At 37.6% G+C, this 26,597-nt stretch overlaps 3 protein-coding genes across 3 annotated transcripts; 1 reads left to right on the top strand and 2 right to left on the bottom strand.

Moving 5' to 3' along the window:
- Positions 1-454: 454 nt before the first annotated feature.
- LOC149014598 (uncharacterized) lies at positions 455-5,925 on the bottom strand. The gene is made up of 13 exons (XM_089155021.1): positions 5,633-5,925; positions 5,240-5,417; positions 4,944-5,024; positions 4,158-4,240; positions 3,963-4,078; positions 3,755-3,865; positions 3,492-3,601; positions 3,095-3,407; positions 2,938-3,015; positions 2,811-2,861; positions 2,592-2,678; positions 1,410-1,487; positions 455-887 (listed from the first exon to the last, which is right to left on the bottom strand). Exons 1-13 carry the CDS (start codon positions 5,640-5,642, stop codon positions 840-842), a joined length of 1,344 nt encoding a protein of 447 aa, XP_089011147.1. The 5' UTR covers positions 5,643-5,925; the 3' UTR covers positions 455-839.
- A 7,614-nt stretch (positions 5,926-13,539) lies between these two features.
- On the top strand, positions 13,540-15,962 carry LOC149014597 (cyclin-D5-1-like). Its single transcript, XM_089155866.1, has 5 exons — positions 13,540-14,200; positions 14,305-14,391; positions 14,470-14,761; positions 14,935-15,068; positions 15,178-15,962. The coding sequence occupies exons 1-5, from the start codon at positions 13,940-13,942 to the stop codon at positions 15,415-15,417; spliced, it is 1,014 nt and encodes a 337-aa protein (XP_089011992.1). The 5' UTR covers positions 13,540-13,939; the 3' UTR covers positions 15,418-15,962.
- Positions 15,963-18,482: 2,520 nt separating this feature from the next.
- Positions 18,483-26,105, bottom strand: LOC149014596 (calcium-transporting ATPase 2, plasma membrane-type-like). Its single transcript, XM_089155235.1, has 7 exons — positions 25,145-26,105; positions 23,378-23,432; positions 21,348-23,296; positions 21,088-21,246; positions 20,489-20,660; positions 20,060-20,358; positions 18,483-19,103 (listed from the first exon to the last, which is right to left on the bottom strand). Exons 1-7 carry the CDS (start codon positions 25,316-25,318, stop codon positions 18,864-18,866), a joined length of 3,048 nt encoding a protein of 1,015 aa, XP_089011361.1. The 5' UTR covers positions 25,319-26,105; the 3' UTR covers positions 18,483-18,863.
- Between the last annotated feature and the right edge of the window lie 492 nt (positions 26,106-26,597).

The following is a 26,597-nucleotide window of genomic DNA, read 5'->3' as shown; positions in this document are numbered from 1 at the left end:
ACTCTCCAACGCTTCCTGACCACAAAAACCAATGGGACCCACGGTGAAAACACTTTTTGAAAATTAAAAAAAAAAAAAAAAAAACTTTTTGGCAAGGTCCCTTACACTACCCACCTAAGGCAGATCAGGATCCTGACCCAACCAAATAACATGTTCTGATGGCATAGTGAAAGGTCGTTGAGAAGGCATTCTCACCTCAGAACCTCAACTTTTCTAGCATCCCAAACATTAAAACAGCCGAATAGGGTTCCAAACATTTTAGTTAAACACACGCTCACAAGTGCCAGGTTTCGGGTGACACCTGTGGATTTCACAAGAAATGTTGGCTCTGTACTCGCAAGGGCAGACTTGAATGCTGCCCATTAAATGCACAGCACTTACTTGCATGTAAAGGTAATTCCACAGGAACCAAAAGGTCGCTTTTCCTCTTGCTCAAATTGCCACGAAAAGCATAGAAAAGCATGCAGCTCAAATGAAAGCGGCATCGATATGAAGTATGAACCCGTTTGATGGACAATCCATTCATGTACTACAACGTAATAAAACACCAACCAATAGATTCATAAAATGTCATAATTTCTCCTAACCTATTGTGACCCCTTTGACACTGTTTCAAGTCTTCCATCCAACAGTGGAAGCCCTCTGATTTTCCAGAAACTTGCACTAATCTGATAAATTTATAATAGGGGGACCCTTTAGCTGAGAATATTTTGTTCTTTTTTTCTTTTTTCCTTTGGGGTGGTAAAAATAATGTCGCAATTTCAACCCTGAAGATACCATCGACTAGAATTTGTGCCACTTGCATTTAGGCCTCCTCAGTTCCATCACCAACTGTGAAGCTAGGCCTCGTACCCATCACCAATTGTGAAGTGCCCAGCATTTCTATCCTGCAAAAAATTATCAGAAAGTTCGACATGGATGAGTAGGCTAAAATGCCCTAGTATATTCAACCTAGTATATTTAACTTCATAACATATTTATAATTAAGCCATCTGGGTTAGGTTCTGACAACGAGGTTCCTGTTGGGTTTATGTTTTGACCTTGTAGATTTTGGACACACTGCACATGCAAATGTTAGATTGACCTGAACCTTTACCATGGATTGATGACGGTATGGAAATTTCAGCTGTGATCCCAAACTGAACTGCCAACATTACAAGTTTCATGGAATGGACTCGGGAGGGATGTTATGGACCTTTCTTTTCACTCCAGAAATCCAAAAACCATCATCATAATCTATATAAACCATCCAATTAATGGAATATTAGGGATCCTGGGTATTAACCAACATTTAGTCATAAATAAATCGAGGATGATACTCAGCTAACCGAGCTGCTGCTTATGCACAGTTATGAGGACAAGCAAGGGTGATTAAGCATTCTCGTACCAAGTATATCAAAAGAAATTACCTGAGATAACTGGCGCAGCTTGTTCAGATGTTGAGTCCTGGCCTTGTTGTAGATAGAATTTGGTGACTTAAATAGCCTCTGCAAAAAGGATACACATGCAAATATTTAGCCCCATTATATTGAAGATGCCATAGCAAATATTTAGAAAATTTTGATGGTTATAACTCAGAAGAAACCACGGGAGCTGGGGGGGGGGGGGTGGGTTAAGGAGACAGACTAATGCGCTAGTGCAACATGCTCTTAAAAGAGAGAGAGAGTTTCATTTCTCTCCCAATTGTGAAAATTTGAAGTTCTGCAAGGCGTACCAAACCTCCCGATCTAAAGTTACAAGAATCAACTCATGAACAGTAAGAATTGTTCAACCAGCAGATCACTTCATTGGTAGAACACAGCCAATGAAGGGAACACTGGTCATATCTACTACGGAAGCCAAACTAAAGAGATGCATCATATACTGTGCCAACAAGCAGCCCATTGTTACTATTATGCCAACTCAATAAGTTCAGTCAACATCACAGGAAGAAACAAGAATGGTAACGAAAAGAGCATTTTCCAGATGAATCACCGAACTATTCCAAAATATTTACATACAGGAGTCACATAGAAGAGGTGAAGCTGAAGGTTTTAAATAAATATAGACAGGAGAGAGAACCCAAATATTTACCAATGACTACTGTAATGACATTAAAGTAGACATACTAGGCACCCAACCTACTAGGTATTCCCCATTTTGCATCAAACTAGTTGAAACAGCAGCAAAATGAGCTCGATTTGCTTCCCAATCTACTCCCCTTTGTACCCTCAGATTTCCTGCCGGGCTTGCATTATACATAAGAGGGAGTAGGTAGGAAGCGGACATCTAGCGAACAGAAGAGGGACGAAGGAATTGGTTACTAAGGTGACCGTACTCTTGCATTGGCAAACTATCCTGTTGAGCTCTTAAACTTTTAAGCACATGACTTAATTTTTTATTCAATAATTTATCCACGTATCCAATGCCACCGTATTATATATTAGGTTAAGCGAGGGAAGTAACCTCACAACCTGCAGCACCCAACTAGTGATCAGGCAGCCGCAAAAAGAGTACCTTAGCTAGGTAAAGCTAGAGGTTAATACCAGGACAGAAAAAAATGCATCGAAAAGAATCAGAAGCAAATAATAACAATATGTACAGAGGCCAACCTTTTGAGCACTATTGAGAGGCTGTTCATCAGCAAGTTGTTTTTTCTTTGGTGTGAACTCAAAGACTTCATGGAGCAGCTCATTTTCCTGTTTGAACAACAAAGAACACATCTGTAAGTAAAAAAAATCAGAAAGACAAGCACAAACAGAACATGAAAGAATGTAGCACTCAGTATTAAAAAGAATAGTTTTCTTGGGAGAAGGGTGTTAGACACTCACTTGCATATGCTTGGGAAATCCATCTCCAAGGAAATGCTTCAAAAAATTTAACTGTCGACAACAGAAACAGTAGAAAGCTAAGAAAAGGTCCAGCACTTTCAGCTGAAAAGGAATTACAAAGAAGTACCTGTATCAATTGTGACCATGTTGATGTGTATACATGTTCTCCTCCAATCTTCACTGAAGTTTCTGGACAATAACCATCCTGGTATTCATCTGGGCTTTTAATTATACTGTCCCAAGGAAAACACTGAAATATTGCAATTCTGGAAATAAAAGCATACCTCAAGAAATTCAACAACATCACGAAACAAGTCACGTTGGCTGCCAAGGTGTTTCTTTGATGAACCTTTACCACCTGCCTCCACAGAGAGGTTCCTCACTTGATTTAGTATCTTCCCCCTCAGTCCAATTACATGAGCATATCTTTCGCCAGAATTATTCCCTTCATGAACTGAGCCATTACTAGAATCCCAGTCTTCCCCAGAGGATTTATCTAATTGTCCTATCTCAAAAATAAGGGCTACTGCTTCACCAGCAGCAATACGAAGAGCTCGATCATCTTTCTCCAGTAGACTCGAGAAGTAAGAAATTGAGCTGCATCAATCACAAGCACATATTAGCTTCATCCCCGAGATACTAGGTGGACAAGAAAACAAGTCTAGGTTCAAAGTCACCCACTCTTGCCAACTCTTAGAATTTAAGTTACATTTGTTAACGGTTGTGAGAAGAAATGCCCAAGCAGATATTGCAGCGGTCAACAGAGCTGGTGCACTCTTACTTGAACTCACCTGATACGCAAAACACAACAAAGACTTTTAATTCTATAATAAATACCAAAACATAGAATGCCACAAATGCAAACCAGTACACTCCATATCAGTACATACTAAAATGAAAAGAATGCTTCATAGTCTTACCACACATAGTAAATTTATACTTACATTGGGACCTGACTTTGGATGAATTATTTGCCACATCATCTGCATCGATCTTTCAGTCACTTCTGGGTCATTTCCACCGACAAAAGTGACAACAGCTAAGCAGTCCAATAGCTGCATTTATGCATCCACATTAAACATAAAACACTACAGCATGCATCAAAATTTTTCTCTAGATTAAAATTTATACACTTTCGCATATAATACATACAGATGACATCTTATTTAACTCTGAACCAGACTTCAGAGCTTGAGAAAGAGATGAGAATGACTCTTCCAAAATCTCCGCCGATTGATCCCCACAACCAACCGTCAGAGCCAACAATCCTACAAACCAAATACGGAATGAGAATTTCAGAATAAACATGATAAAATCAATTGTCTATACAGAAGGGTTAAGACTAACCAATGGCATGTGAAGCTAGAGATGCCTCTTTGGTTGATCCTTTTTTGATGCAGTTGATACAAGGATGAAGTAGAGTAACACAGCTGCAAAACCATCACAGCAATCAAAACCATGTGAGTAAAGCAAGCATGTTTGCATGTGGACACACACATACATAATCTTGTCCAAGATAGTAAGGAATGCCTATGTTATGTGCATAATGGGATGCATGCCCTGAAATGGTGTTGCCACATCTTGGACGTCAGGGGTGAACAATTGTAGTAGTAGTAGTAGTAGTAGTAGTAGTACTTACCGTGAGTTATGAGAAGTAGTTAGATCTTGTAGTTATGAATGGGTCAAAGTGGTTGAGTCAAGCATGGTGTAAGTGAATGCACCTAGGAGTAGTTTGTGGGTGGTATAAGTAGTAACTAAGTGATAGTGGTGTTGTATTAGTTATGTAATAATTTCCATTCTTATGCAACCTATTTATTAGCAAGTTGAATGAATGAAGAACAACTTGGATTGCCTAAGCTTCTCTCATCCAGGGTGATGCAGCGCGTCTAACATAAAGCCCAAAATTACTCTACACACTTAAGTAGTTAAGAAAAGTGAGGTTTTGTCCCCCCCCCCCCCCCCCAAATCCCCCAATTTTAAGGCAAATATCCTCACTAAATTCTCTCCCTAGTTTACCATTCTTATCCCCTCCAATATAGGTAAGCAAAGTATGTAACAGCTTATGCATTCTTAGAATTGTTCTTGATGTGCCAAGTCAAGAGTATAAAGTTGAGACGAAACCAATGTACTTACTTTTTCTCCACGAATTCATCCTGTAGTTTATTGGTAAAAGCTTCAACAATCACAGACAAGGCCTTCTCTCTTGTGGATCCCCTTTATCAAAACAAAAGCAACATTTAACATTCAAGTCTAGCTTAAGGCGCTAATTCATTATAATGATATGATAAATCATTAATATTAAAAACAGTTAAAGCAAATAAGATACAACATAAATATTTCGTGCTAATATAGATTATACCAAATCAAAGCTAGAACCGAACATAGCTCACACCAATGAGTTCATGCCACTAAGAATAGATGAATAATACCTCTTTTCATGTAAAGCATCGATGCATTCATCTAACACTTTGGTGTCACCAGCTTGTGCTTTACTGTCCAAATCTCCGTTCTCCGAAACCGTCAGGTCTGAAAGAGCCAACGACGACGAACTAGCGGAATCATCATCCTCAGTATCAAATACCGAGGCATTCTTACCACGACTACTACCTGGATGAACGAAATCAAAAGGTTAGAAATCAATAACCCAGAATAAAGGTGAAGTTTTTATCAAAACCCATTTGAAATAAATCTGTTCAAGCTACCCAAATAAAAGTGATTACTTAGGTTTACAGGCTAAAGAGCTCAAATTGAATGAACAGAATCCAGTACTACATCCATGAGAGGGGAAAAAAAAACTGAAATTTTGAATGAGAATCACTTACGTTTACCCATTTTGGTTCTATCCGTTAGATACAAAGCTGAAAAAGTCTGTTGTTGAGAAAAACAGAAGGTGTGGAGAAGAAATCTGTCGAGAAAAGAAGGCTTATTTCGAAATTGAATTTGTTGGAAATAGTTTTTATAGACAAATCCATCTAAGAAGAGAATTTAAAGAAAGAAAAAGCTCCAAAACTTCGCGTCTGAGACTGAGAATCGTATGTGAGGACTACACGGCTTCCAGGGCTACCGCCTTCCTTCCTTCCTCTTGAACAAGTTAGAACTTACTTATCCTGCTTCGTGTCCATTTGTCAACTCGATAATTCCTTATTCTTTCTTTTTTTTTTTCTTTTTTTCATATTTTAATTTAATTTTAAATAACTCAACCCTTCACCGTTTGCGTCACCGAACAATTCGAAGGCGTCCATTAGGTTGGGTATCTTTCGGGAATATCCTTAAGCCCCTCCAGCATCTCGTGGTTAAGAAAGAACACGACACGTTCCAGTAATCACGTGCGGCGCCGACATTGCTTCTGGGGCTGAGCTGGGGTAAGCGTGTTAGATGGTTTTATTGGCTTTGGTTTAGTTTGGTTTGGTTTGGTTTGGTTTGATTTGGTTTGGTTTATTAAGTTCAGATTATAATCGAGAAAATTGAAACTGGAACGGTCGGGTTCAGTCTTGTTACTAGTTGGTGAAACCAAAACCATGGTGAGGCTTTGCAGAGAGATTTGGACTACTCTTTTGTGGTGCATATGGAAAACAAAGGAACTGTTCTAGTGGTGAAACCAACACCTCTTACTGAAGAGGTTATACATTGACTACTTTTCATTTCTTATATGCGAGATATAACAATATTGTACAAATAACCAGTTTGGGTGGAAAGCATAGTGGGGGATTGATACATCCAAAAATTGTCCTGCCTACGTCAGACGTGGGCCGACTTGACAATCGGAAAGCTACCTCCGATGGTTAAGTCAGTAGGAGCATCACCAAAGAGCTTTGACGAGTTGTAGAGCTTAATTAAAAGACTCAATGGAGGGAAACGATTTTGTTACCTTTTCTTCGTGATATGCTATGGGTTATAAGGGTTTACCTTTTACTATCAATCGTTGGACGATCCACAAGTCTCATTGTTAGTTGTCTAATCATTGAGTTTTTTCCTTCTTAATGTGAGTTAGCTATGGTTTCCATATCAAGCATGATTGTTTATCCCGAGTTTAACGGGATCATGTTTCATTCTATAACCGTTGGGTTCCTTCGTGCTTATAATACCCCTGGACTTATTTCTTGAACCAGTCCCGATTGGGATGATTGAATTAACCATGGTTCAACCCGGTTGATTGTTATTTTTTACTTATCATGGATATTGACATGGTTCAGTTATTTGTCAATGGTCCAACTATGGTGGTAGAGGTTCTATTTTATGGAATTCGAATGAAGGATTTATTGTTGTCCAATGCATTGGAAATGAAAGTGCTTCAGCTGTATTCACGGAATTAAAGGCATTCTGAGATGGCATGTTACTGGCTAAAATCTTTAAGAATCTCAAATCTTCAAGTGTATTCAGACGTTATCTAATTGTTCAAGCTCTATAAATAACTACTTCTTTAGATTTGTTTTTTTTGGTATGACTTCTTCTTTAGATTGGATGAGTAATAATATTGTTGTTGAGATTTTAAATCTAGTCATTGATTTTATATGTGTTTTGTTTGATTGAGTTACCAGGTCAAACATCTTTGCAGACTTTTTCTTGCCAGAGTGGCTTATCGGTTTATAGAGTCATGGTTCATAAAATTAACTATTTGGTTAGCCTAGATCTTTGGAATGAAATCTGTAAGGGCCTGTTTGGTTACATGAGTTTAGAGATTTCAAATATCTAGAGATTTCAAATATGTGGAGTTATAATTTATAAAATTAGATGTTTGGTTGTGGAATGAAATCTGTGGACATCCTAAAAAACTATTTGATCGACGTGATTTTTGTAAATGTGCAAATGTATAGCTTTTTTGAAATCTTTGGATTTCACTCCTTACCCATAAATCTACAGATTCACGTTTTTAGTGTAAAAATGTGAATTTCTAGATTTCATGAATCTAGAGATTTTTACAACCAAACGGGTATAATTCTCAAGATTCATGTAACCAAACAGGCCCTAAATTCATCTTGAAAAAACATCTATGGATTTATGGTTAAAATGTTTAGTGCTTTTATAGTAGGTTTGAAATCTCTGGATTTCACCTCATACCAATAAATCTATATATTCAATTTTTAGTGTAAAAAGGTGAATCCCTAGATTTCATGAACCCAAGGATTCAAACAACCACATAGGTATAAATCTCTCATTTATGAATCCTTCAAATCTCTGGATTCATATAACCAAACAGGCCCTTAGGCAATGGTTGTTGGGTGTTCAACTTGCTTTTATTAAATTCGCATCTTTGTTGCCTTCCAATATGTTACCTTGAATTTTTTTATTTATAAACCAATTATCCTCAATTTTTCAGTTTGTAAATTATTTTTGTTTTCCATTTAAAATTAGGATCGCATATTTTTATACCAATTCTAAATTCTCAAGGCACTTAAAATGTAAAAACTTGATAATACAAATTGGTTTAAACATACTATTTGTTAACCGATTGGTTCAAATGGTCAAGCCATATAACTAATGAATATATTACAATTAGCACCCCCATTAAAGAATATAATAATTTGAACCGAAAAAGGAAAAACAAAAAAGAGTTTATTATAAGAGATGAATATAAAATAAAGAGGTTATGATATTTGATCCATTCTAAGTCACGTTCTTTTTCTTATATGATAATCAAGAAAATTGTAAGGTATATTACTATTGCAAGGAACATGCTTCCTTTGGCGTATGGATTTAACTTTTCTAATTTTATAGTTAACATAAAAAAGGATATTAGGTTTGTGGATTATTTATCTATATGAAGAGAAAAAATTTCAACATATGATTTTTATGAGGCAAATTTAATGTACAGTACCTACCGCCAACAGTTGAGATTCGAGATTGTCCTTTTCACATGTGGTTAAAAGCGAGACGGAAGATCAAGATTGAGATCTTGACTGTTGACAACACAATGCTGCGCATTATTTAATGTGCAACATTGAAGTTGAACACGTGATTCGTTGAAACTCTCTCTCTCCTCCTCTTAAATTACCTTTTGTGAGAAAAAAAAATGCTCAATCAACCTTAACAAAAGACTATCAACTAAATGCTAACCCTAGAGCTTGGTTTGCTGTTGCATATTTTATCCATTCCACCTAATATATTTCTAGTATTAACGAGAAGATTTAGACGTAAGTTTCATTTACATGCTAAAATTAACAAGGGTTAATTTTTTTTTTTTTTGTTTGGGTAAAGGGGAGAATTTATTGAAAATGAAAATCCCTGAAAATCAAAGAACCTTCTACATCAAACAAAAGCTTCCAAAAAATACAAGAGAGAGGGGAAGAGAAAGAGGAATGAGGAAGCAATTCCTTTGCTACGAGGGATGCCAAGCAATCAGCCATGGAATTACCCTCTCGAAGAGTATGAGACCAAAAGATCGAAAAGAAGGTTGACACCAGTTTTTGAGTGTCTTCAATCAGAGCCCTAATTTTCCAAGGAGAAAGATTTGAAGATGAACTCTAGGAAAAAAATTCCATAAGATAAAAGGTTATCTCCTTCAATGATGATATGATCCAGATCTCTAACCCTCACTTGAATAAGAGCTTCCCTAACAGGGTTTAAATGCAGACTAAAATATGGAATGCTTTTGAGTTAATCATATAATTATACAGAGTAATGTTTACAAAAGTTTCCTTCTTTAATTTTAATTATGAAGATTCAACTTCTTCACTTTAATTCCCCTTACAATGAAGTTTTGTTTTCTGTTCATGTAATTTGGTCACAAAATATGAAAGGACCGGGGCGGCTGTTCTTTATTAAGTAGAGGGGGGAAAAACTATCTTCTTGAATGTGCAGGGTCGCAAAGTTTATCATGCAACGATGAGACCAGAAGCTCTTATCCAAAGGTTGAGATTAAATTAATAAAAAAAATTTAATTATATCTTCTAAAGATTACATCAACTTGTGACTAATGGACATGTGTACTTTATCTAGAGGGAAATGGATGGTCAATTGGTCCTAATAAAGTTCCACGCAAACTGGCCCGAGCAAACCTCTATCCCAAGAAAGAAAACAAAAAAATATGCGAGGCCCAGGTCCAACAATGGACAAGAAGAAAAAAAACCTGATCTGGGCCTTGTGAACATGTCAACTACAATTATCACCGGCAAGAGCCCAAGTCCAACAGTGCCGTCATCAAACTCTAGAGCCCACAAAGGGTACATGGGCCGTGGTTGTGTTTTTGGAACCATGCTGTGCTACTAAAACAAAATGGTAAGGAATTTAAGGCACCCACCAATTAAACACAATCATACAGAGAGACCTGAAATTCATTCAACCCTGCTGCTGGGCCTGCTTCCTAGTTCTAACTTCTCACCCTCAGGCCTCAGTCATCACCACCAACAAAACCTAACCACCTCCATTCCCCACCAGAGTTAATGGTCGCTTTATTTTATTACGAGGCAGGAAACTTGGGCAGAGAAGCACATTGTCCCCTTATTGCCCAAACCAGAAGTGGAAAATGTCAGAAGGTTCTCTCCACGCCACTCCTTTCAGAACTCACCCATCCCCAGTTTCTGAAGTCTACCCTTGTTTCCTTCCCTGTGTGGGTCTGCCCAAGGATAGAAACAATAACTAGTCATTACCACGTTTATTAAAAGAAGAATTTGACTTGGTATTTAAAACATTAGTGAGGAAAAAGAAGGGAAACACAGTGGAAATCAAGAATTTAAGAGACAAATTGAGTGAGTTACCATACACGTATCCCATTTGCTGTAGCCTTTTTAGGCTCCTCAGGCTCCTTTCTTTTAAGTCTTTCACACTCACTGTGGTGGTGTCTTTAAATGGGGCAACTGTAGCGCTTGCAGGGTGACTCCCGCTCCTTCGTACGTTCCTTTCAATTATGTTTCACGCGTTGCTGGTGGGACGAACGCGCGCGATGGGCATCAACCAGTGAGCCATGTTGGCTCCTGAGTCCTGCATGCATGATGGGCTGTTGGCTGTTGCTATATTGCATTGAGCGTGAATTCAGTGCATGCCTCATCAAAGGGTTCACATCTTCTACAATTCTCACCTCTTATAATTCCTTATTCTTCTTAGGATTGTGACACATGGCAGTTAATTATTCAAGGGTTTTGATTAGAACCCAACTAAGAATTGAATCTAATAAATGCTTACAATTAAGTATCGAGATAGGAATCACAGGGAATTGTAGGAGGTGAGAATTGTATAGGATGTGTTTGTTTGGTTCATTAGGGTGAAAAAGTTTAGAAACAAATTTCCTTAATTTACTAAGGTAGCATGCTAATTTTCCCACCCTTTTCTTTTTAAAACCCTAAAAAATAAATGAAGTTTGATGAAAAACAATAAAATGAGACTCCACATTTAAAACTATTTCACAAAATCTTTGCCTTTCCTTTTCTTGTTCTCCGGCCCTATTACATATGAATTACACATATTTATGTTTTTTCACCCCACCTTTGCAAATAAATGGTGTCTGAGTGACCGCAGTTGAATCTAGTCTTGTTCGCCAAAAAAGAGAGTGAGAGTAGGCCAATTCTGGTAGTCGGGTGGCAACCTTTAAAAATCAGTTAGATTTAAGAACAATATCACTCCAAAGTGGGACTTTTAACTATCTAAGCCAAAGAACTTAACGAGTATAGTGTAGTAAATGAACATTACCATTTAATGTGGAAGTTCAGGGTATTTATGGTAGAACTTGACTTTGAATTAAGTCTGTTGGATCATCCAGATGACATCCTCTCTAAGTGATGCGTCAAGAGGCAAAGTTGACTGTTTAGACTTGTCGTGTTTGACACAAGGATCGTGGGGATGGCCTGACATAACGATGCCTTGATTTACAGGGCTAATAATCCGATGGTTGTGCCATCCAAGAGGATGTGATGGAAGCTGTCATATCAGCATATCTCCTATTAGGTATAGCCAAGTTGTTTCCTTAGGCTTGAAGGTTTGTTTGGTATGGAGGCGAGTTAGAAAAGTAGTCAAGACGAATATCTGCACACCAATTGTTATAGGATCGAGCTTTAGTCTTGCACATTTCATGTGCATGACACGTTCAGCTGATATCTCCATTGAAAAACAAGCGATCAATATTGAAATTTCTCACATTTAATGCACAACACTAGAGCAAAATGCATTGTTACAATAGCCCTATTATTTGTCATGGATCTTTGGCTAGTGATCACAAGGACTCAGGGTTCATTTGACACATGTAGGGATCACGGGCGGCTAACCCTTGACACTGGGTTGAGCCCCCGTATGACACTGATCGGGTCGACCAGTAGTTTGGACCGAACCATCGTACCTGATGCAAATTAACACAAGATATTAGTTTGAATAAACTAGTAGAATTTGAACCCAAGAACATTGATTCATTTTTTTTATTTTTTTATTTTTTTTTATCTTGTGTCCTCTTTTTTCAAATTCCAATTATTGATTTGTTTAATCTTTCACAGAATAACTCTTCCTCAATCAGGCCTTCTATGAAGATTTGGATTCATATTCATGTTTCTGGTTAACCATCAATATCCAAGTTGTCAGGTAGATTTCATTAAAAATAAAATTTTATCAAGTAAGGGTACCTAAAATTTTAATTCGGGCATTGATGTTGCATTTTGTAGTCTCTCTTGAAGAACATTTAAAGGAAAATTAATCAATTCGAATAATTAAACAATAAAGTGAAAGCGTATCAATTAAAATGGCAGGAAATTATTTTCTTTCTGGGTTATAAAGTAAAGTCCTTTACCTAAAAAAAAAAAAAAAATTTCTAGAAGCAATAAAGATGGTTCTACAAGAAAAGGTAAAGGATTACCCATCAAGATTGATTTAAAGAGTACTTGAGAGCTCTTTTGTAGGAAGTCTATATGCCCCTTCCCTTATTGTTTCCTTTTAATTTTGCTTTCACGTTTCATATGTATTTTAAAATTCTTAGTGGACTACAAACTACTGTTGGTTTCCTTAATACAATATATTACGTGTGAGTTCTAACCAAACTAACACCGTTAAGTATATTCAAAATTCAGATATGGAAGGACTAAAATGCCCCTCAAGTTATTTAATACATTGTGTCATTATATTTTTTTCCCTTTTTTTGGATGTATATATATTTTTAACCATATAATCAATAATGACCAATTATCTTTTTTTAAACTTATATATTAACACAATGTATTAAATAAATTGAGGAGCACTTCAGTCTTTTCATATTTGAAATTTAAATATACTTAATGGCGACTAACGGTGTTAGTGTATTTCGGATCCATACATAATAAATTGTATTAAAGGGACCCAATATTAGTTTATGGTCCACTGAAAGGACCCACATGTAAGAAACTCTATATTTTACTTACCTAGAGAAAATAGGCCAATTAAAACATGTTTGAATCTTCTACCTCTCAAAGATAGAGGTTTTTACACACACACACACAAAAAATTATAAGATGACTCCTTTCTATTATGTGATGAAGAAGTGTGAAGAAAGCGATGCCTCTTAGAATTCTTCAGCTACCACAATACTGTACAGCCTATAGTCCAGATCAAAGCTTATGGTTGAGACGAAATCTCGACTGTTCGTTCAGCCTCGTTTTGTATGAATGATTTTTTTTAAAATAAAGTTTAATTACAAAACAAGTGATCAAAATTTTGTCTTGATCAAAATTTTGTCTTAACCACAAGTTTCGATCTTTAACCATAGGCAAAGAAGGTTACACAACACCCAAACAAAGTCCCATACCTCTACGATATACCATTCCAGTTTCATGCCCGAGAAAATGCCAAACACGGTAAGTCTCACGCTTCTCACCCACTTTTCCTTTCCGATAAAACAGTCTGAGCCAGAGTCACTGGGCTACTGGAGTCTTAGATTATAGCCCCCAGATGCAATGGAGAGTTTGGAACAGGAGCTTTTGTTCCTTGGTGACCAACAGTGTAACTGCTGGGGAAACATCTCCACTTTGCTGCATTATCACATCCGCGAAATTTGGCAAAACTAAAACCGTCCCCTACCTTTTGTATTCTCGACCAAAACCCAGATTTTCTCCATCTAAATTGTCTATGGCGTTTTCAACATTTATTGATTGACGAAGAAGCAGGGTTTCTGCGTTTCAGCGTTTGTTACAAAGGGGAAGTGGTAGAAGACTCGAAGGAGAGAAAGGGAAGGGAAAACAAGAATGGGAGACTCTGATTGTCAATTTTCTCTCTCTAGTCTTCTCTGCAGAGAAAATGAAACTTTTCTGGGAGATGGGAAGGTAGATGAAGACTCCTTCGATCAGAACAACTATATGTTTTCTGAAAACGATAAAGAATATATTGAAATGCTGATCAGGAGAGAGAACAGTCTTGTATATAAAACCCATGAATCCTGTTGTCCGATTGTACTCGATAACTGGTTGAAAAGCTCTCGTTTGGATGCTATTCTGTGGATTCTCAAGGTCAGTTTCATTCTTCTTCTTCTTTTTTCGCATGGAACTTGTTTTTCTGTTTACAGAGTATTCTCATTCAGGTTTACAAGTTTCTGTTTTGTGTTTGTTATCAGACCCGGGCGTTCTTCGGCTTCAGCTTCCAAACAGCTTTTCTATCCATCACTTATTTTGATCGTTTTCTTTCCAAACAAACCCTTGAAGTAAGTAATTCTGTCTCTGTTTATTCTAGAAGTAAAGGTGGAAAAAAGGGGCTAATTTATTTTATTTGTTGACAATAGATTGGGAAACCATGGGCAATTTCATTACTATCGGTGGCGTGTTTGAGTCTAGCAGCAAAGATGGAGGAATACAGAGTACCTGCGTTATCAGAGTTTCCTGTGGAGGAATTTAATTTCAAACCCAGTGTGATTCAGAGAATGGAGCTTCTGGTTTTGAATACGTTAGAGTGGAGGATGGGATTAATCACTCCCTTCACTTATATCCGTTACTTCATCACCAAGTTCTCCGGTGACCGTCAACCGAGAGATTTAGTTTCTAAAACTGTCGAACTTATCTTGGGCATTATGAGAGGTAATCTTGAACAGGGCAAGTTTGATTTCGTTGTGGGTTTATGTTTATTATCTTAACTATAACAAAAGGTAATCTTGAACAATGCAGGTTTGATTTCTTTATGGATTTATGCTTGTTGATGTCGTTATTTCTGTAATTTAGTTATCTGATTGATTTTTCTTTCTGGGGCACAGAGATGAGCTTAATAGATCATCGGCCATCAGTTATTGCTGCTGCAGCGGTCTTGGCTGCAACAAATCAGAGCTTGACAAGAAAAACCATGGAATTCAAGATGAGTGTTTTGTCTTCATGTGGTTTTCTTCAAAATGTGAGTCCTGTTCCAGAATTTTTCTCATTTTTTCATTAGTTTCAGTGTTTGAAAAACAAAATGGAGAAAGAGCTGAGAGTTTTGATGTGTGTTCTTTTTCTTCTTCCAGGACCATGTATATTCCTGCTATAATCTAATTCAGGAATCAGAGTTGAGGAAACTTAAGATACCCAAGTTCATAATATCTCCCCATCTCTCTCCATCCTATTCAAGCTCTATCAATGTTGTTGATAATTCTTCCTTTCCCTCTGCTGATTCTTCCTTTACCCAACTAAAGAGGAGAAGGCTTAGATTTGATGACTGTAGCCAGAATTCTGGTGGCATGTCTAATGAGAAAGATCTTCTGTAGAGGAATGCAACATTTGATACCAACACTTTGGATTTAGTTGGGTTTGCTGAATTTCAATGAGATGAATGGCCTGATGTCTGTGTTAAGTGTTAACCCATTTCGTGAATATGATTTGGAGTTAATTGAGGATTCCATTTCCAGTATACAAAGTCTGATCCAGAGAAAGCAAAGAAAGGGAATAAACAAATGAAAATTTTTTGGCTACTGTGGAAAGCTGACTCAGGACCACAAGCCAGGAAGAGGACTGAAGAAGGAGAAGCCAAGAGACGTCCAAAGCTATGGAAGACTGTTTGTTTATATTCATTTTCTGAATATTGTGTTCATTCATGAACATGCTGCTAACCACTATTCATTTTTTTGTATTTTTCTTTGTTTCTTTATTTTTGACAAGGAATATTTATCTAGATCTTGTAACCATACTTTTTAATTTTTCTGAGAGGTTGGGTAGCTACTTGCTACTCTTCTAATGCCCTTTGAAAAGCTTGAAAGTAAAGAAAAAGAGTAGAAAGAAGAATCTATTGTGTGATTTGATATATCTGTGTAGCTTATTGGGCATTAAAAGGAAAAAGAAAAAGAAAAAGAAAATTGTAGAAGATGATTCTGATAGAATTTGTTTTTTGAGACCCCTGCTTTTCCATTGTTGATTAAGCCTGTGTTCCGTTTAGAAGCCCAAAGCATTGTTTTTATGTATCAAGATACAAATGGGAGTTTCTTTGCGGTTCATATGATTAAGCAAATCCTATAATTTTCCTCTATCTGTGTTCCATTTGAATGATCTTAAGCTACCTATTTGGATGATTTACTTAGAACGCATCTCTACCATAAAAGAAAAAGAAAAAAAAGTGAGAACCCATCAATTAATTGGGCTCTGTTGGAAGTGGGTGGCTTGATTGGTGACACAATTCATTCTTCTTTTTATTAGAACCTGTAGGCTTTACAGTGTAGCGCCTCTAGAAACGGTAGGTGGCTTGATTAGTGACACTGCTCAAAGGCTTATGGTGTAGCCCGTGCGTCATAGCATGAAAGAACTTAACCATTTCCAAGAACCCTCTCTGTCTCTCTCTCTCCCCATGGTGGGTTCAAAGCAGAGCAGAGCCAGTATTTGGAAGAGGACATGAAAGGATGGGACTTTATCACGATATTGACCAGTCAGAATGGGATTCTTTTCTTGTCATGTTTATTCTGAAGTTCTCTTTTGAAAACTAAGAATGTATTATTGACATGTAAAGTGTTAGAATATTTTTTTGGTCAATTAAAGTGTAAGAATTCAGGATTGGGTAATTGGATTTACATATCTTTTTTGGTGTCCGTTTCTGCTTTTGTTTCTCTCTCAAGGCCCAAATGACCCTGGTAACATTGCTGGTCTTCCTTTCTTCGATATTAAAACTGAGATTAAAAGTTTAAAACAGAGAAACAGAATACAGCCTAAAAGTGGGGATCTCCTGACCATCTCGTCTGAGGGTTCGTACTCAGATTAGCTGGTTTGCTCCAGATAGTATCTGAGCCTTGTACGTTTCTCTTCACCTGCTGCCATCTTTGTCTGCCCTAAGAAAAGGTTTCTTGACTTTGGCTGCAAAAGTCGTCGAAGCCAGACCTTCGACAGACCTTGCTTCAGTCTTGCGCATTTACGCATTTTAGTTAAGCGAATCATTTTTATCCACTGGATCGAGTAAATGCAAAACCGTCAAATGAGTCAGTTTCGTTCGTTGAATCAAAATCTTGACCATTGAAATTAAAAGGTCGAAATTTCCATCTCGACCGAAATCTCGCTTGATCATCGGAGCCTGTCTCCACTCCTCACACCAAGGTCCTAGTCAAATCTGCTCTCAATTCCCATCGCAGCCCGGGTTAATTCCATAATCCAACACAATTATGCGTTGGGTTTGAGTGTCTTGTATTTTTCGGGTGATATAATTATAATTTTACTGTATTTGTAATGACCGGAATTAGGGTTTTAAATTTTCTTACAAAATAATTTATAAGGGTTAACCCATCTATTAGGTGCCAACAAAAGGATAATACTTTATAACATGTGAGAGTAGTGAAGTTTATAAGAAATGGTAAAATCTCTCTCTCGGGTGGATGTAGACAGTATTATCGTACCATTAAATTTTGATGAGCTTTTTGCTTGTGTTTTCCGTGATTGTCCATCCATTCTTAACATTATATTCTATGATTGAACCGATTTAGTATGCTTTGGATCAATCTCAACACCAACTGATAAGACATTATTTCTTTTTTATTTTGGATTGATTTAATTTATTATTAATTAATTTTGTACTAATGATCAGCACTAGTTTGAAATGTGTTAGAAAAAGAATGAAAAATTCCTAGTAATCTTTGGCCTTTTGGTTTTCTTCATTGTGTAAGTAATGGTCTGATCTTGTTATTACATCCTTAGAGGGAGCTTTGTCGTCCACAAGGGTCAAACCCATGACCTCTTTACTAATGGGAGTATGGATCTTGACACTCTACCAACCTGCAATGACAGTCTATCAATTTTAGGTTGAACCAACGAACCAATTATCATAAATTGAATGGAAGTTGTGGATGGCTTCCTAACACATTGGTGGTGATCATGACTCGTGTTGGAATCACTGTATCTATCACACTTTTCCAATGCCATGATGTAGAATGGCAGCATAAATATGATAATAATATTTCGTAACATTATGGTGATATACCTCATCATCCCTAGAACACCTAACAATGAGGACCCTACCGTTAATTTTTCCCAATGAAATGAAATGTCAAACTTACCCCTATACTGATGTGTTTACACTTTACATTTATAATTCATTTTTTACTTTTTTTTTCTCTTCAATTAATAGGGTTTCCGCAAAAGGGTAAAAAGTAAAGATAAATCACAGTATTTTGGATTTTATATACTCAAATCACTCATTCTTAAAAATGACAATGGTTATAAGTCTATCAAAATTTTATTTAAGAAATGCTTTAATAATACTGGCTTACAAAACTTTTGGAAGAAGAGAACGGGGAATAAAAAGAGGCTTCGGACTATTCAGATTACACCAAGATGCATTTGCAAAATATCAACAAAGTCGTGAAACAATGGAGGGTTCTTTAGCATGAGTCACCAAGAACAAAAGAATATACTGTTGAGGGGATCCACCCATCTTTACAGAAAACAAGGACTGTTGCAGAAGAACTTGAAACTCATTTACGTGGAAGCCTCTGAACCTAATAAAGGGGGAGAGTAGAACAGGGATGATATGCTAGTCATATATTGTAAGCTAGCAGCTTTATGTGTTCACTCTTTCTTCTATTTGAAATCACTCACTAGTCATTAAAGGTGGGAAGAGAGAGACAAATCCATAGGGTGCTAATCTCCAGTGTATTGGTTATATACCTAGCCTTTCATCAAAAGAGAAAGGGAAAAAAATTATGCACCTTCTGATGGTCATCTCGTATGCATATCAACTCGATCACACAGGGATCATCTTAACGGCAGCAGCAATAGGCATTCCGAGGAACCCAATGAAAACACTTATGAACCACTGTGTTAAGGTGAGGGGGAATGTGTTTGCAAATGTACCAAGGAGCTCAATGATTATGACTTGAAAGAGAACGGTGATAGCAAGTACCAACACAAACACATAGTTGTCCAGTATGCCTTTGAATACATTTATCTTCTCCATTTCCCTAGAGCTTATCTCATTGAAAGCCTGCAAAATGAAAAAATGAAAAAAAGAAGAAGCTTAGATTAAAATTTTCCTGAAAAAATAAAATCAATTAAATAGTCCTCTGATTGAAATAAGAAATTTTTTTTTCATAAGTTCAGCATTTCAAGTTATGACTGCTGAAAGCTGTAAAGACTATAATTTATATACTAGAGAATTTTCACATTTCAGCAAAAATTGTCAGGGTAATACTGGTTAGGAAACCCCAGACTCTGCTTGTGTAGAAGTCTTTGGCTTTGGGTTCACCATTTTAGAAAATTTTTCAAAAAATTCAAACAGATGAGACTTGATCAATTTTTAACAAAACATAACACCTTCAAAAATGAGCCAAGTGATAGGGTCAAATGGAGAATTGATCTACTAAAGATTCTACATTTATGCTTCCATTGTGGAGGGCAAAAGACACAGGGATTATCTTTTAAGTGAAAAGACCAAGTGGAAGTGTATTATAGACAAATATTTTGCTCCATGAATGGCATGATGGTGATGCAGAAAACAGTGTCCCATCCGCCCGGGCCATATGTTCATTATGGTCTCAGGCCGATATGGAGAATGAACCGGGGTAATACTCAGGTAGAATCCATGTTTCTGCTGGGTCGTCTACCCGATCCATCTGATCATCAATTACCCAAGCTTCAATAGAATGAAGCAGCTGAGATACATCGGGCCATATATTCATTATGGTCTCAGCATCAAAATATATTTAGCTTAAATTTTAGGCACAACACAAACAAGATGTGCCCCAGGGATTCAGTAGTATGCACGATCCATGGGCCACCACTCGAAAAAGTTTGCTAGGTATGCATAAACCAAAGATTAGATAATGCACACTTTTTGAAGGCAATGACAAACACATTGTGTGTAAGACCAGTGTACGAAAAAACACCACCTAATTGTGCACACAGAGATGGTGTGGAGAAAACCAAGAGTGTTAAACTTACCTGACAAAAGACAAATGAGTTAAAAATCAGTGTGTTTAATATCAGATCAGCCTCAGGTCCTTCAAGCTGAAAGTATGCTTTCCCTTGTGTCTGAAGACACCCTATTATGATGAACTGATACAAAGATTGCCCGAAGATATTCCTCCACATCACATTGCTGATAAAATTGCCTTTCCTTCCAACTGGTGATCTTTTCATTAAGTCATCAGTAGGAGGCTCTGTAGCAAGTGCAAGTGCTCCAAGTGTATCCATAATCATGTTGACCCACAGAAGCTGAACAGCTGTGAGGGGTGCATCTCCTGAAACATCCAATACCAGAAAAAAAAGTGAAATTTTAAGCTCAAATAATGTGTAAATATACATTTATTTATAATGCATATTTATATGTTTGAAATCAACATAAAAAGGACAAAGTATCTTTTTTTTTACCAGTCAGACAAGCTGAACAAAAATTAACAATTAGTGCAACCACATTAACAGTTAGTTGGAACTGAACAAATTTTTGAATGTTTATGTAAACAGATCGTCCCCATTTAGCAACTGTGACAATTGTGGAGAAATTGTCATCCAAAATGATAACATCCGCACTCTCTTTAGCCACCTGCAAATAGAGCAAAAAATGTTAGAAAATTAATGTTTAAAACTTTATCAGCTGATCTAACTGTCATCCTCCTTTTTTCAAGAAGTGTATATTATTGTCCCACGATATATTTTTCGATTATAATAAATAACAAATTATTAAAATAGACCTATTAAGAAATATATTTTATCATCAACTTGGACCAGATTTGGATGTACTCAAGGTTAAACCGTTTCAAATTCAACCTGTTGACAGCCAATCAGGAAGGGTCAGCAATCTCTGGCTTTCCTAAATAAAGAAAAAGATCTAAGAAAATGCAAATAAGTATTTCGCATTTCAGAATATGTTTTCCAGACAAGAGTCACAGCAAAAGAGTATGTGAATGGAAATGGATAACTCAATGCATCTGAAGAATCTTTATCCACAAAAAGTTGAGTGTGGGGTATACCTCAGTTCCAGCAATACCCATTGCAAGTCCAATATCTGCTTCATGAAGTGCTGGAGCATCATTCGTACCATCACCAGTAACAGCAACTACTTCATCAAGTGTAGTGCGCAAATGTTTCACTAAGGTATGCTTATCCAAAGGTGAAGATCGAGCCATCACCTAGGTACAGAAAAAAGCCAAAGTTTGTAAGAGTCAAAATTCCTCAACCAAGTTATCCAAATGATGCCAGATTAAGGTAGACTAATAAACACTGGGAGTACCTGAATTCTTGGAATCAGATCACGCAATTCCTCCACGCTTTTTTCTCGAAACTCAGGACCTTCAATGGCTAAACCCCCATCAGTCAGAATCCCACATTCCCTAGCAATAGCCTTTGCAGTGTTAATGTTGTCTCCAGTAACCATCCGCACCACGATACCAGCTGACCGACAAATTGCAACAGATTCCTTGACTCCAGGCCGGACTGGATCTTTGATACCTACAATTGCTATACATGTAAACCCTGTGACTGGAATAGGATTCTTTTCAGAGTACTCGTTTCCCATTTCCATATAAGCAAGACATAGGGTTCGCAGAGCTTCACTGGCAAACTGCTCAATTGTATCATTGAGATCTTTAACAGATTCTTCATTGAGGGGTACAACCACCCCATTTTCATCTATAACCTTGTCACAAGCAGCAAGAATTATTTCGGAAGCACCTTTACAATGAGCACGGAAACCTCCTTCAGGAAGCTCCAGCACTACCCCCATTCTTTTCTTCGAAGAATTGAATGGTTCAACTTTAACAAGTTTGGATTTTTGCCTTTCTGCCTGAAAATCTCCGCCAAGTGACAAGCCAAACTCCAAAAGAGCAGTCTCAGTTGGTGTTCCCAAAATCTCATGCTTGCCATCTTTGTTAATCACAACTTCACCCCCAGTGTTGTTAAAAATTGATTGAACAAGCATTTTGACAGCAGAATCAGGGACTCCAGAGCATAAGCTATCAGCCTCCTCAGAGCTCTTAACTTCCTTGATTTTCCCAGAGATGCATGCTTTTACAACAGTCATGTGGTTAGTAGTTAATGTGCCAGTCTTGTCACTACAGATGGTTGTAGCAGATCCCATTGTCTCACAAGCTGCGAGATGACGGACAAGTGCCTTGTCATTCATCATCTTCTTCATTGCAAAGGCAAGGCTTAATGTAACAGCCAAAGGCAGCCCCTCAGGTACTGCAACCACAACAATGGTAACTGCAACGGCAAAGTATTCCAACATTTCTAAGGCATCATCTCCAGACCAGCTCCATTGGGTTCCGTCTTGTAGCTTGCGGCCGAAGAGGCTTTGCACCAATACAGCAAAAGTTACAACTGCAAAGAACAGGCCTATCTTCCCAATAATGGTTGCCACTCCATTCAGTTTGACCTGTAATGGGGTCTCATCATCTCCACCTTCACTAAGGGTGGCCATCAATTTCCCCCATTGAGTATTCATTCCCACAGTCGTCACCAGCATCTTGCATGAACCATCTTGGACCTTGGTACCAGACAGCAGAAAAGGATTCTCAGCATTCACAACCACAGGCTCACTCTCTCCTGTTAAACTGGATTCGTTTATCAACACAGAGAAACCAGAGACAAAAAGCCCATCTGCTGGGACTTGGTCACCAATTGCCAGGTGCACAAGATCACCAGGAAGTAGATCATATATTGAAATCTTCTGCCTGTACCCATTCCTTGTAACTTGAATTGATATCTTCTTCTTCTCCTTGTCCAAATCCTTGAACTGCAGAGATTGTCGATAGTCACTTGTTGCAGTGACAAATACAACCAACAGAATGCTTGCAACAATTCCAAGGCCATCATGTGCCCCCTTTGGCCATCCTTCCATTATTATGCCAACAAGCAAGGACACAATGGCACATGCACCAAGGATCATAAGAGTCATATCCTGAAGGGCTTCCCATACAAAAACCCAGAAACTTCGTGCTTCGCTTTCAGTGAATTTGTTGATCCCATAAATCCGTTGCCTCCGGTTAAGTGAATCATCCGAAGTTGTAAGACCATCTGCCGTTGATGTGGAGAGTTTCCTTCCGATACCCTCCACTCCATCATGAACTTTCAGCTTCTTCACATCATGGCCTTCGACAATGGATCCCAACTCATCAGCACAAATTTGAAAACCAGCGGCCTTAACTTCCTCAGGAGCAGTATACTCACTGTACACAATACCTGAAAACATTCAATAGGCATTTCAGACAGAGAAACCAAATCAAAAGACAATAAATATTGATGCTTGCTGATTAATCTTACCATGAATAAATTGAAGTGCAGCCTTAGACACCAAAACTGCGACTCGCAATTTCTCCTGCAAAAAAGAACAAACAGAAGCCTATCAATCAAAAAACAATGCAAGGTCACCTGAGATTTGCCAACTAGTCTAGGCATATCCAGACTATTCTTAGCAAGACACCCATATAAGAAAATCTTGTAATGATTTTTGTTCCCCCATGTTAGAGCTATAAGTATAAAATGGTATGATTCCACCAAGTATAGAGAATGATTAAGGGCCTGTTTGGTTACATGAATCTAGAGATTTGAAATCTCTGGATTCATAAATGGGAGATTTCTTCCGTTTGGTTGTGTGAATCCCTAGACTAATGAAATCTAGAGATTCACCTTTTTACACTAAAAACGTGAATCTGTAGATTTATGGGTATGAGGTGAAATCTCTGGATTTCACCCCTACTATAAAAGGGTTGAATATTTGAACCATGACTCCATAGATATTTTTTCATGATGAATCTATAGATTCCATTTCAAAGATTCAGGCCAACCAAATAGTTAATTTTATGAACCATGACTCCATAAATTTGAAATCTATAGATTTTTCAAATCTCTAGACTCAAGTAACCAAATAGGCAATCTTACATATACACGCCAGAATATTTTATTGCTTAATCTGTTCCCTGATCTTTCTTCATCTCCATATACCTTCCACCAATAAGACCTTTGATTCTGATATTCTTTCTTTCCAAAATAACATTCTAACAAAACTCCTTAACATTAATTTTCTTTTTCACTTGTAACAGGGCAGAGGACTAGCAAGCAACACCAAGATAGAAGAGAAGAAGAAGAAAATAAGGAGAGAGAGGAACAAACCCAATTCACTGATAAAATGATAATTTAGAATGTTAAAAACAGAGTCATAATCAAAGTCAGAAACTAATAAATAAAACACTAGCAACTACTTAAAACTTTTCAGGATGGGGACATCCCCATCCTACCACCAACCCCTTCCCCAAGCCAAAAAAGAAGAGAGTTGGGGGGGGGGGGGGGGTTGTGGTTAAAGGTGAGAACTGTAGAAACAACAAAGATAGCACAAAATAGGGCCCAAAGTAATCCAACAAGAGAGAACTTTAAGAGAATCATTCTAAGTTTCAAGAATAGTAGGTTAAAGTTTTCATCAACGATTTTTAAATGTTTTATTTTCAACAATTATTTTTCAAAATCAATTATCAAAAGTATCTATCTGTTCAACGTTTTTGGAATCCCAAAACTTTCTTGTCTCTTAAGCATTGGTCTCTCAGAGTACCAGTATGACGACACCTGATCCCAACAAGATCGGGTTGACTACATGGACCTGTATTAGGCTAGGATAGTAACAGAAACAAGAGAAGTAGAAGGAAGGAAAACGGAGCCACATGAAGTAGAAAAAGAAATATGTAAGACGAGAGGCTGTGATGGTAAGAGGTTAAGCAAAGAAAAAACAGAGAAGCCTGCGTGAAGCAATAGTCAAAGCAGCATCCTGGTACTAATCACCTTAAACGGGATTAACATGGATCCATGTCTTCAAAATAGTAACCCCTATCTACAGTTATACTACGATGTATGTTGAATAATGGTTATGTTATTTAAAAGACTCGCGGCTGTTAGCCGAGAGACAGTTGAATCTGTTGCTTTCTTTTCGCTATAAATTAGGACTTTTCAGTTTAGCAGACAAGAGCATCGATTTTGACCTGATCAGACCAGAAAATAAAGAGCCACAGCTAAATCCAAAAAACGGATAAAAAAAGAAACCTGATTGGTACGTCGCATGGCCTCTGCCTCGTTACGTTTGGGGAGGTTGGCAGTGAAGCGGAACCTCCGTTTGGGATTCTTAACAACTCCACAGAGCTTCCTCCATCGCTGAAGTGCTTCATCGGGCGAGTTCTTTGACATTACATCAAAATTGTGTTTCAGGTAACTCTCCATCTCTTATTTTCCTTCTTCCACTGCTTCTTCTATTCTTCTACTCTTCTTCTCCTTCTTCTTCTTCCTCCTCTTCAACTGCTTGCTTAATTAATGTAATGTAGCTTCAGTAGTTCGAAATAGAACATTTCTTTCACCGGAGTCAGTTAAATGGAGACATAAATAAGAATGCTGAATTGGCAGTCTAATCACGTCGAGTTTACAAACGCGTATAGCCGTATACGCGTGAGAAGTTCTTTTGGCGAATATTGGAAAGAGAAAGCCCTAGAAAATTTCCTCAATTGAGCTCTGCTGCGTGTATTCTTGACATTTCAGAAACAAGGAGGAAAATGTGAAAGGAAGAAGATGAAGCAGAAAGGATAGATTAATTTTAGGATCCGAAATTTCTTGAATAACGACAGTTTGAAACCTGGCGCCAATATTGCAGAGCCAAGGGAAATGTTCTTCGTCCTTCCCGGATCTTTTGGGAAATTACTCCGAAACTGCTGCGTCAAAAGCAAAAGCAATGGTCGGAGCCTCGGAATCGTGTCAACCACGAGTCCCTCTGAACATGCGGTCCACACGTCTGAGAAAATTTCCACCTGATGGGGACTAGCGAGCTCCCTTGGCCATGAAATCAACTCAGACATTAGAAGTACTAAGAACCTAACTAAAATGAACAAAATTAAAGACACAACTTAACCTAACAAACTCTTGCACTAGACTATAACACATTCAATGTAGATATGCTGGGAAGCCTTAAAGGGCTAGAACTGCTGGCATGCAATTCGAGTTGGTTTGCAAGTTTGATTCGTCCCCAAAATCTCCTTAGAAGCAATCTATCTCTCACACCTTCAAGCTCCATACTTGTAACCGAATTGTCATCTCCCTTTTTCCACTGTGCTACAACAAAATTCTCACTTGTATTTTAAATAATGCATCACCTACCACAAACCGTACACAAACATTTGGAACCATTTCACATCCTCCCTTTATTTTGTAGAAGACTCAGCTGAATTCTCTTCTACCCTCATTGACAAAATCATTTTTACCTATCCAATGATCGTGGGAGTCCGAATTCTCCACCAGTGAGGGTAGAGGACTATACTTCCCTCAAATTCTTTTATTACTCATTTAGGAGAGGGATTCATCTCAGAATACTAATTAGGTGAATATGTGTCGGTAAGTCAAATTATGAATTACGTAAAACCATGGTTAATTCTCGTATGTTAACTCACCTAATCTTGAAGTGTGGTGAAATTATATGACTATTAGATTATTGGCATGTCTTGTTGAATCCGGA

The sequence above is a fragment of the Hakea prostrata genome, chromosome 5 (genome assembly GCF_041222555.1).
Source record: "Hakea prostrata isolate BN-2017 chromosome 5, UWA_Hpros_2, whole genome shotgun sequence".
Taxonomy (NCBI): Eukaryota; Viridiplantae; Streptophyta; class Magnoliopsida; order Proteales; family Proteaceae; genus Hakea; species Hakea prostrata.
This window is presented reverse-complemented; position numbering and strand designations above follow the sequence as displayed.

What these genes read in the sequence shown, in the direction of transcription:
- LOC149014598 (XM_089155021.1), bottom strand. An exon ending in GATGCTTTACATGAAAAGAG is followed by an intron (nt 5,025 to 5,239) that starts GTATTATTCATC and finishes GTTTTGATAAAG; the next exon opens with GGGATCCACAAGAGAGAAGG. An exon ending in ATCCAAAGTCAGGTCCCAAT is followed by an intron (nt 3,602 to 3,754) that starts GTAAGTATAAAT and finishes TTTGCGTATCAG; the next exon opens with GTGAGTTCAAGTAAGAGTGC.
- LOC149014597 (XM_089155866.1), top strand. Translation starts at nt 13,940, where the DNA reads ATGGGAGACTCTGATTGTCAATTTTCTCTCTCTAGTCTTCTCTGCAGA. An exon ending in TATCTTGGGCATTATGAGAG is followed by an intron (nt 14,762 to 14,934) that starts GTAATCTTGAAC and finishes TCTGGGGCACAG; the next exon opens with AGATGAGCTTAATAGATCAT. An exon ending in CATGTGGTTTTCTTCAAAAT is followed by an intron (nt 15,069 to 15,177) that starts GTGAGTCCTGTT and finishes TTCTTCTTCCAG; the next exon opens with GACCATGTATATTCCTGCTA.
- LOC149014596 (XM_089155235.1), bottom strand. Translation starts at nt 25,318, where the DNA reads ATGGAGAGTTACCTGAAACACAATTTTGATGTAATGTCAAAGAACTCG. An exon ending in CCATGCGACGTACCAATCAG is followed by an intron (nt 23,433 to 25,144) that starts GTTTCTTTTTTT and finishes TCTTTTTTGCAG; the next exon opens with GAGAAATTGCGAGTCGCAGT. An exon ending in TGCACTTCAATTTATTCATG is followed by an intron (nt 23,297 to 23,377) that starts GTAAGATTAATC and finishes GAATGTTTTCAG; the next exon opens with GTATTGTGTACAGTGAGTAT.